The sequence below is a fragment of the Elgaria multicarinata genome, chromosome 11, assembly GCF_023053635.1.
Source record: "Elgaria multicarinata webbii isolate HBS135686 ecotype San Diego chromosome 11, rElgMul1.1.pri, whole genome shotgun sequence".
Lineage (NCBI taxonomy): Eukaryota > Metazoa > Chordata > Lepidosauria > Squamata > Anguidae > Elgaria > Elgaria multicarinata.
In genome coordinates this window covers 19,204,823-19,215,988 of record NC_086181.1, presented here as the reverse complement: position 1 = coordinate 19,215,988, position 11,166 = coordinate 19,204,823, and the positions used below count along the sequence as shown (strand labels likewise).

Sequence of the window (11,166 nt, the reverse complement as noted above, 5' to 3'; positions counted from 1 at the left end):
TGGTGCTGTACAGAGTAAAACAGTAAATAGCAAGACCCTGCCGCATAGGCTTACAATCTAATAAAATCATAGTAAAACAATAAGGAGGGGAAGAGAATGCAAACAGGTACAGGGTAGGGTAAGCAGGCACAGGGTAGGGTAAAACTAACAGTAGAAAGTAACAGTAGAAGTCTGCACAACATCAAGTTTTAAAAGCTTTAGGAAAGGAGTGTTTAACATTTCCTCATCTCTGTTGCTTCTTCACTGCATTCCATTTCTTCAGTTGCCCTTTCTCAGCTGGGATTCCCAGATACGCATTTGCCACAGTTGGAAGCCAAGTTCAGAAGAGATGTCGCAAGTGTATGAGTGGTTCAGAACCTACCTGTGACATTCTCACATGAAATCGCTATTTAGGGTGACTCATATATGCCTGAAATTGTCGTTAAGAGCCTTTCTACTTCTGTGCATAAATTGGCAAACATAAGGAATTCTGATTTCTATCCACTGTTAGTCCTACTTTGAACAGAACTGTTGAAATAATAGGGGCTTGTTATAATATAGTCACCACTTGAGTTCCTTGTTAGTATGATCAAATGGAAAAAGTAGGAAAAGAGAAACCATTTTTAATCTCCTTTGTGAATGTACCTGCCAATTGAGGTTAACATTTCATACATATGATGACATGGACTTTAGTCCATGAAAGCTTATACAATAAGCTTCTTATGTGCCACAAGATGATGGTGAGGAGAGAGACCACAAGTTGTTTGCTTGATGTTATTGGTCCCTGGTACTGGATATGGCTAATGAAGTTCTTGTGAATTGGAGAGGCACTAGTAGACTATAGAGTGAGTCCAGATTTAGTTATATTTAGAGTGGATCCATTGAAAACAATGGGACTACAATTGATTAACTGAAGTTCTATTGAAATGGGCCTACTCTAAGTATGACTAAGGTAGGCTGACCATATGAAAAGGAGGACAGGGCTCTTGTATCTTTAACAGTTGCATAGAAAAGGGAATTTCAGCAGGTGTCATTTGTATATAAGGAGAACCTGGTGAAATTTCCTCTTCATCACAACAGTAAAAGCTGCAGGAGTTATACTAGAGTGACCAGATTTAAAAGAGGGCAGGGCACCTTCAGCTTTAACAGTTGTGATGAAGAGGAAATTTCACCAGGTTCCCCATATATACAAATGACACCTGCTGAAATTCCCTTTTCTATGCAACTGTTAAAGATACAGGAGCCCAGTCCTCCTTTTCATATGGTCACCCTAACTAAGGCCTCATCTACACTAAGCAGGATATTGCACTATGAAAGAGGTATGAAAGCAGTATATAAAAGGCAGGAGCCACACTACTACTTTATAGCGGTATTGAAGTTCACTGGCAACTGTTGGGGCCCAATGACACGTATCATGTACTGCTTTCATACCGATTTCATAATGCTATATCCTGCTTGGTTTAGATGAGGCCACAGTCTGCAACCAACCCTATCTGAGTAGTTGCTATTACGTCAGAACAAAATCTCAGTCTAAGGCAGGGATGGGGAATGTGTGGCCCACCAGATGTCATTGGACTGCAGTTTCTATCATCCTCAACATTGACTATGATGGCTAGAGATGATGGATTTTCAGTCCTACATCTGGAGAACACCTGCTCCTCATCCCTGCTCCAAAGTCTGAAGGGTCATATTTACATATTCAACTACAGAAACCAGACTTCTGTGGTTGATCTACATTTCCCAGAATGTCTGGAGATTGATACCTTCAGTCTAACTATGTCTACTAGAAACCCATTGTCACATGAAATTGCAGTATTCATAGCCAATTTTTAAAACCTGCAGCCCACATTTTTAAACTCACTTTCAATTTACCGCGTATCATGCTGCACACTCCCCTTGGTACTAGAAACTCCCAACTTTAAAAATACAGTTTATTTCTGAAGACCAGTAATTAAGAGTTATGAAAGTATTATCTTTTTTTCCAAAATAGTTGTGTGTTCATCAAATTTGAGAGCAGCATGACATTAACAGCTCAAGTCTTCCTCCTCTCCTCAACCGTCCACCCATTTCCTCTGTCTCAAAATTGGTCCCTCTATCCTGTCCATATAGTCCACCTCCTTCACTCCAATACTGGGATATGCGTTTTGAAAGCTGAAGATAGAATTCACATTCCGTTGAATGATACATGAGAAATGACAGATGATGCATAGATACTTTATTCCTCATTTTCAGACATTGTTCATCTAAAAAAAAACCTGCACTGGTTTAAGTACAGAACACACAAGGAGAATTAATCCAGAAATTCCACTGGTTGCATCCAGATATAGTGTTGTGGGGAAAAGACTTCCCTGTCTCCTTATCCCAACAACAGCCCTTCAAGCTACCTGATAATGCCACACATCGATGGTCTGGGAACCCTGCTGAATGGGATGAACTGTGGTGTGAACAGGAGATTCCCAGAACTGGGTGGAGACAACTTCTGTGAGTGGAGATCTTTCATCTATAGGAGGCAGATCCTGGATCCAAATACAGATGTCTAGACTCCGGTATCTTTTTTTCTTATAAGCTGCACTTTGGTGTTGAGATCAGGCCTTATTAAAATAATGAAACATTTTGGAGAAAAGAAACAGGTCAACAAACCACCGCTGGAGGCCAGGATAGAGAAGTTCTCCACGGCTACCGTGTATTTGCCCCTGGTGCTCAGGTAGGTGGCAATAAAGGATATCCAGACACTGCAAAAAACCAACATGCTGAAGGTGATCAATTTGGCTTCATTGAAACTGTCAGGCAGGTTCCTGCTTAGGAAAGCTACACTAAAGCTCACAATGGCCAGAAAACCCATGTAACCCAGTACACAATAAAACATGGTGAAGGACCCTTTCTTACATTCTATGAATATTTCTCCAGGGACTGAGTGTAAATTGAAATCCGGGAATGGGGGAGATGTCCCCAGCCACATGCTGCAAATACATGCTTGAATAAGGGAGCAGGTGAGTACAAGAGCATTTGATAATTTTTTTCCTACCCATTTTCGCATTTTGGTTCCGGGCTTGATGGCTATGAAAGCTAAAGCTACAGTGATGGTTTTTGCCAACATACAGGAAAGAGCCACAGAGAACACAACACTAAAAGCCATTGGTTGGAGAAAGCAGGTCACTTTCTTGGGCTGGCCAATGAATAGCAAGGAGGAGAGGAAGCAGAGCAGAAGGGAGATGAGAAGAGTGTAGGTGAGGCTTCGGTTGTTGGCTTTGACTATGGGTGTGTCCTGGTGCTTAATGAAGATTCCTAGCACCAGGGATGTCATCAGAGCAAAGAGCAGGGCAAACGTGGTAAAAATAGCCCCCAAAGGTTCCTCATAAGACAAGAAGCTCAGGCTTTTTGGGATGCATTGGGTGTGATCTTGATTTGGGTACTGATCTTCAGGGCACTGGTCACAATAACCCATATCTGAAAGGAAAAGGAACAATCAAAGCATCCTGAACACGTTAAGATTATATATATATATATATATATATATATATATATATATATATATTGTCAAAGAAATGTGCCACCCCGAAAGATCATTTTGATGCTGTGCATTTAAAATTGGCCGTATTAAAATATTTGTGAGGTTTCTATGTTACGTTTATTTCAATGGAAAAACTACCAACCAAACACACACAGAGAAAGGGCATACATCGCAGCATACTGTGTGGTCTGCACCTGCAGTTTGCAGGATGCCCAAGAACCGTAACTGTGGACCTACACTGAAGACATGTGTAGCATCAACCTCCCTTACAACTTTGACCAAAGTAGCTTCCATACCATCTCAAGCAACTGACGGGAGGTGACATTTCCAATGTGTTGTCATCAGTTTCAAGCAAATTACAATCCTAATTTGGCACCAGCATTGATTCCTTTATGAGGAGGTATAGGCAACTAAACGTTTATTTATTTATATTTATTTATTTAAGGATTTTTATGCCGCCATTCAGCCAAAAAAGGCTCTCATGGCGGCTTACAAAAGTATTTCTTGACAGTCCCTGCCCACAGGCTTACAATCTAAAAGACATGACACAAAAGGAAAGGGGATTGGGAGGGAGGAGGAGGAGGGGGAAAAGGAAAGCAAATTCAGGCACTACAATCTTAGTTGGAAAGTTCAGCAGTTACAGGTGACAGCAGGAGGGAGGGGGCTCTCAGCTGGAGCTGGACCCAGGCACGGTGGAGAGGTGCCTGGCTGCTGCTTCCTCCCTCACTGGTGACCTCTGCAGAGACAGTTGGTAGCAGGAGGGAGGGGGGGCTCTCAGCTGGAGCTGGACCCAGGCACGGTGGAGAGGTGCCCGGCTGCTGCTTCCTCCCTCACTGGTGGCCTCTGCAGAGACAGTTGGTAGCAGGAGGGAGGGGGCTCTCAGCTGGAGCTGGACCCAGGCACGGTGGAGAGGTGCCCGGCTGCTGCTTCCTCCCTCACTGGTGACCTCTGCAGAGACAGTTGGTAGCAGGAGGGAGGGGGCTCTCAGCTGGAGCTGGACCTAGGCACGGTGGAGAGGTGCCTGGCTGCTGCTTCCTCCCTCACTGGTGGCCTCTGCAGTGACAGTTGACAACAGGAGGGATGGGGCTGTCAGCTGGAGCTGGACCCAGGCACGGTGGAAAGGTGCCTGGCTGCTGCTTCCTCCCTCACTGGTGGCCTCTCCAGAGACAACGTTCATCTTGTCCCAATCCCATATCCACCGTGGCCCATCTATGGCCGGAGTGCCCATGAGGTATAGAGACTTGACTCATGGACCTAGGCAAAACCAACCCAGGTTTCTTTAAATCCTTGTTGGAGCATGAAGTTCAGTGAGTGGCCTTGGGGCAGTCACCAACTATCAATCTCACACTGTCTACCGACCTTAACAGGGTTGTTGTGTGAGAGAAAAGGGGTTATAAAGTATGCCACACTGAACTCTTTGGAAGAAAGATACCATATAAAAGCATTGAAGTGTTGTGGTTAGCCCCCCAAATTTTTCAGTCACCTTGAGTGGTTCATTGTTGTACTTGAAAGATAAGATATGAATATTCTTAATAAATAAATAATAGTAATAGTAGTTGTTAATCTTCTAAAATTGCTAACCGGTGTACCAATAAAATAATAAAATAAAACATGCATGCCTGCCCAAATGTCTTATAAAATAAATATGAAGACAAGTCACAAGATATGTTAAGGAGGAAATTAAAGTAAAAGAAAAGGTGTCTCAATCAAGCAAAAACTGGATATATCTAAACTTGATCTAAAATTGACACATTCTTGTGCCATGGATAGATAGATAGATAGATAGATAGATAGATAGATAGATAGATAGATAGATAGATAGATATTGTGTGTGTATATTCGGGGGGGGGTGTATGAAAGACTAGGCATAATAATATTCAAAAGTTAAAAGTATGTCACATACAGCCAGGGTGGATTTTGTCAGTGAAATAAGCTCTACCTATCCTGCTACTTCATTGTGACATCCTTCATGGACTTGATGCCATCACAATGCCATAGCTTGGGTGCTTCATCTGTCATTTCAAACTATTTTTGACAACAACTCTGTTGATACATGGGACTGAGTAATTAGTGCCCTACCTTTCTGGTCAGAAATCTTCCCTTCTGGACATGGAACACAATCGTAGCAGCAAAACGGCTTCCCCTCTTGCATTTTTCTGCTGAAACCAGGACTGCAGTGGTCTGTACACACAGAAGGGGGGAGCATCTTACCATAAAGAAGAGGGGTGAGTCTTAGCATAGGGTACATAGAAAATGAGGCAGGGAGGGCGTTTTCATTCCCAATCACATTCCCAATCTTTCTCTCTCTCTCTCTCTCTCTCTCTCTCACACACACACACACACACACACACACACACCGGTTGCTATTAAACTTTTAGAAAACAGTTGTGTCAGTTGTGGGATAATGATGTGGGATAAGTGGAATTGAGGATTCTCCATTCATTTTTAGGCTATGAAAATGACAGATCTGACCTGGTTGAACTTGCTGTGCCACGCGATCTTCTCTGCATGAATGGTGAACCTTTTGCCTGGAGAGGCCAGTGGATCCAGCCTTCCGACTTTGACTCTGTGGAAGGATCTGTTTGGGAAAGTGACCCAATTTATAATATCAAAGCCAGAAACTAACTCTCTGTTCTTACTGAAAAAGACATTGTCCCCCACGGTGTTGTTAAAGGAGATGCTCTTCAGAAAATGGTGGAGCTAGATTGAAAAAGAAAAGGGCAGATTTTACACAAGGAAGCAAGTGGTGACCTGCGTATTGGCAGCTTCAAGCTGAGCTTTCCCAATTCCTGTCCTTAAAAGTCAATGTACTTTTCCTCAAGGATAAACAAAGCCATGTTATAAATGTCACACAGGGCTCATCTACACGAAGCAGGATATTCCACTATGAAAGCAGTATATAAAAGGCAGAAGACACACTACTGCTTTATAGTAGTGTTGAAGTTCACTGACAACAGTTGGGGCTGATAAGACGCATACCATATTACCGCTTTCATACCACTTTCATAGTGTTATATCCTGCTTGGTGTACATGTGTCATGGGGCCCAACAATTGTCAATGCACTTCAGCACCACTATAAAGCAGTAGTGTAGATCCTGCCTTTTATATACCACTTTAATACAGCTTTCACTGGCCCATTTCAGAAAACACTTTGGGTTTTGTGGTTAACATAACCATGGACAGCTGTGGTTATGCTAACCACATGCAAAACGGGTGCAGACAACACCATTAACCCTTTTGTGGTTAAATTTTCCTTAACCACAAAAGGGTTAATGCAGCACCCAAGTCCTCCATCGGGTGAGAGCCCCAAGTATAGAGCGGCCTAAATTGTCATGGCTGCTCTATACTGTGGGCTCCGTTCCCATCAGAGGTGTGCTGGGGAGAGGGAGAGGTGTTGTTGTTGTTGTTTTTAAGTACTCACATTTGCTCTGGAGCACTCCTGCACTCTGTTTTGGTAAAAAAAAAAATCATTCAAAATGGCGGCCGCAATGTTCTCCGCCCTCACCACATTGTGAATGTGGTTTCGGTTTATGTACATCATGCATTAGAAATTATTTATTATAAAAAATGTGGATATGATTGTATGAGGAGTAATTTTCATGTACGGTTTTGTTAGGCAACCAGCAGTTTGGCGTCGATGACCGTGTCATTTTGCCATGAAGGTGGATGCATCAGTTATAACCATCATAACTGTGAATAAACAAGGTTAATAATCACTGTCCATCCTTGAATGTATAGTTGTGTGCGTTGGGCACTCTGTATATATTAAATCATTCAACTACTCCCTTCCTTTGTTTGAATTTACAATATTTTCCAAACATCCCTAGGTGCAGTTGAAAGGTGATCTATCCTGTTTCTTCGATTCTAAGACACACTTTTCCCCCCTTATAAACATCTCTAAAAATGGGGTGCGTCTTAGAATTGCGGGTGTGTCTTAGGTTTTTTTTTTCTGTTGGTGGTACTGAAATTAGTGTGCGTCTTACAATCGATGGCGTCTTACAATCGAAGAAATACGGTATCTAATAACCTTCTCTGTCCTTGGAAGGGGGCTTCTAACAGCTCACTGACAGGATTATACTTCAGATGTAAGGATTCATGAACCTGACAGTTTCACTTTCTCTCACATTCACCATTAAAACATTGAGTTCTTTCTCTCCCAAATATGAAGAACTTTGCAAATTTTGGTAGATTCTTATAAAAAATGAACTAAAATGAAATTCTTTCTCATCTGCACCAACCAAACTAGTCCCTGTTGGACTATGATGTACATGCCTGCTATATACAGGAGGTGTTAAAGCTGAGATGCTTGTCATAAAAAAAAAGAGGTGGCAATCCTAATAAAGCAAACCCATAACTGATTACATAGGGATTTAAAGCCAGACTTTGAAGAGCAAAAAACTCAAAGCCTTGGGCATGGATGGACAAATTTGGCCATTTCACTTTCTCCCACATTAATTTTTTAAAAAATAAATAAATCTCAAGTCCTTTTTGTCCTGAATACTGAAAACTTAGCAAACTTTGGATAATTATGATCAAAACTGAACTGGGACAAAATTCTCACCCATCTCTATTCAGATGAAATAAACTGGGGCATTACCTTGTAGAACTACCTTCAGAGCTTCTATTTCATCTTTAGTGGTAGGGAAAGACTATTAGGAAGGTGACACTGGAGCATAGAATCATAGAATAATAGAATAGCAGAGTTGGAAGGGGCCTACAAGGCCATCGAGTCCAACCCCCTGCTCAATGCAGGAATCCACCCTAAAGCATCACTGACAGATGGTTGTCCAGCTGCCTCTTCAGACAGATGGTTGTCCAGCTGCCTCTTGAGACAGATGGTTGTCCAGAATCTGACTAGAAGCATTTTTCACCTGAATGGAGCTGCTGCTCCATCAATAAATGTGACTATCTCTTAGACCACCCTTCTCAGGATTATAGAGATGTGTCTGTGAAGAGGACTTACCTTCCATGGCTGAACATGGTGAACCTCCAGTTTATCTCCACCTGCCATTGTTCTACCTTTGGCTCCAACAAAGCACAAAATGTGCAAAGCATGTGCCACAGCATAGACAGCATTGTAGATACTGTAGCTGTGGCTGGTCATGGCCATTTCAAAAAAAGGCCCAGGAAGAGTCTCCAGTTTTTCTTCCCCAGTGCATGTTTCATTGTTTTTCTTGTCCACATGAGATTGTGGAAATACACACCCAAAAGCTTGTTCCCAGAAATCCCTGATAAAACCATCACCTGTAGTTGAGTAAGGATTTCTCTGATTGACAAACTTCTGGAACCCCAACACTTCATTTGTGTGAAGTGTGAAGGACAAGGTGCCATGAAAGGGTTGAATGTCAAAGATCTTATGAAATGTGGTGGATGCCAGATCCCACTGAGCTGTTGAAATCCACACTTTGTCTATAGGGATCATTGTGTTGAACCAGTTTTCCTCTAGCATCAGTTGCAGTCCAAAGATGGACTGGATTTCTCCATAGATGACTACTACATTGGCCTTGCTTTTGATGAGAATTGAAGATATCTTCCTCAGCTTGTCTATAAATTCAAATACACCAGCAATGAAGGTAACTCTGGGTGTTCTTTCCAGGAAGGCAAAACAAATGCCATTCTCAGAAAGCCTCGGCAACATCGACTGTATAAATTTCTCCCCGTAATCATCATCCACCGCAAGGCCTCCAACCCATGTCCATCTGAAATGCAGAAGTAACTGGATAATTCCGGTGTATTGATGCGCTTCATTTGGGATCATCCGGTAGAGCGAAGGGAACTGACTCCTATTGTTTATCATGGATGAAGTTGAGCCATGGCTGAGCTATATAAAACGCATGGATTGCATTTAGAACTTTGAATGGAGCATTTATTAACTTGTATCAATTACTCCCTAAAGTCTTCTTACATAAAATCCAGATTTTAATTTATGAAGGCCATCAATATTACAAGCACTCCATGTTGAAAATGATGTCTTGCAAATGGCTTTTGCTAAAGGTATTGGTGGATTTGGAGGCAAGAACTGTGTTTTATTAAATACAAACTTAAATGAAGTCTTAAAGGTGTGTTGCATTCTCTCCTACAGGTGCAGGCAATTATTCAGAAGACCTTCACTGAAAATGCACCTCACCCACATCTTTCTTCTTCCTTCCACAAATAATAAGCCCTTTACAAATCTAAGTATATCCTTTCCGCCAACACTTCCATTCTTCACCCATACAAGTGAACCATCAGAAGTTCTTTGCTTGACCTTGATTTGTTCCTTGACACCCAGGAGCCCCTATGTTTCTGCATCTTTGAGGGCTCATCTACACCAAGGAGGATATGCCATTATGAAAGTGGTATATAAAAGGCAGGAGCCACACTACTGCTTTATAGTGATACTGAAGTGCACTGACACATACCATATAATGCTTTCATGTTGTTATATCCTGCTTGGTGTAAATGCGTCATGGACCCCAACAGTTGTCAGTGCACTACAGTACCACTATAAAGCAGTAATGTTGATCCTGCAGTGCACTTCAATACTGCTATAAAGCAGTGGCGTTGCACCTGCCTTTTATGTATCGCTTTCATACTGCTTTCATAGTTGAATACCCTGCTTGGTGTAGATGCCTCTGTGTATCTCCTGTCCTCTAAAACAACCAATAACTCCTGGAAACTATTGTCACATGTGACACCCATGCCCTATTCATACACCCTACCTGTGGGATCAGGTAGATGCCCAAGATGGAGGCCATCTGGATGGAAGTTTCAGAATGAAGACCTCCAATTACAGCCAGCATCTTCTTCTGTGTACCACACTTGTAGTTGGGGACAGTTCTCTTTTGTATGGTCAGCAATTTCAGGATGGCTTGATAGGTCATCCTTGCATCACAGTAGCTGTCATAGATGTGAAATCCCAGAGAGACATTTGGTAAGAGCCTGGGATTTTCATTGATTTCATTTACCGCAAAGGCCAAGGCTAGAATGTGCTGATAGTACTTAGTCGTCGCACTGCAAGAAAAGTTACAAAAGATATTCTGCACAAAATGAAGTCATTTCCCCCAAAACCTTTATCCAGGATCTGCCTGTTTCAAGATAAAGGGATTTATTGACAAAAGACTCCTCACCCCAACTCTTCGGGATCCCCCTTTCTCCTACACCACAGCTCACACTATTCAGCAGAGCCTATTGACTTTCTTTGTGGCATGTTCTTGGGGCTGCAAGAGCAGCCATGGGTAGGAGGGCAGGGAAGTCAACTTCCACCAGCATGGTTGATCCACTGTGATTGGGTTAGATCCTCATTTAATTAGAGAAAACCCATTAAAATCATTAAGACTAAAGTGATTCATTCATTGATTTTCCATTGATTTTTAGGGGTCTACCCTAAGAATGACTAAATCGGAATCCAACCAATGTATTTCATATGTAATTTCAAATCTCAATCTATCTATCTATCTATCTATCTATCTATATACACAGAGACGTATTAGTTCATATGTCCACAATGGTTTCAAAAACTGTACATCAGTTGTTATGAAATTTCTAGAATTTGTGGTATATATTTATTTATTGCATTTCTGCACTGCCCAATAGCTGAAGCTCTCTGGTCAGTTTACAACAAAATGGTGGGCAATCAAAATCTTAAAATATTTATTGCTTCAATACCTTTTGATCAATTTCAACCAAATTTGGA

At 41.9% G+C, this 11,166-nt stretch overlaps 1 protein-coding gene across 1 annotated transcript; it reads right to left on the bottom strand.

Annotated features, from left to right (window-relative positions):
• Nucleotides 1–2,515: 2,515 nt before the first annotated feature.
• LOC134406666 (vomeronasal type-2 receptor 26-like) lies at nucleotides 2,516–10,354 on the bottom strand. Its single transcript, XM_063138183.1, has 4 exons — nucleotides 10,193–10,354; nucleotides 5,963–6,190; nucleotides 5,570–5,696; nucleotides 2,516–3,426 (listed from the first exon to the last, which is right to left on the bottom strand). Exons 1-4 carry the CDS (start codon nucleotides 10,352–10,354, stop codon nucleotides 2,516–2,518), a joined length of 1,428 nt encoding a protein of 475 aa, XP_062994253.1.
• Between the last annotated feature and the right edge of the window lie 812 nt (nucleotides 10,355–11,166).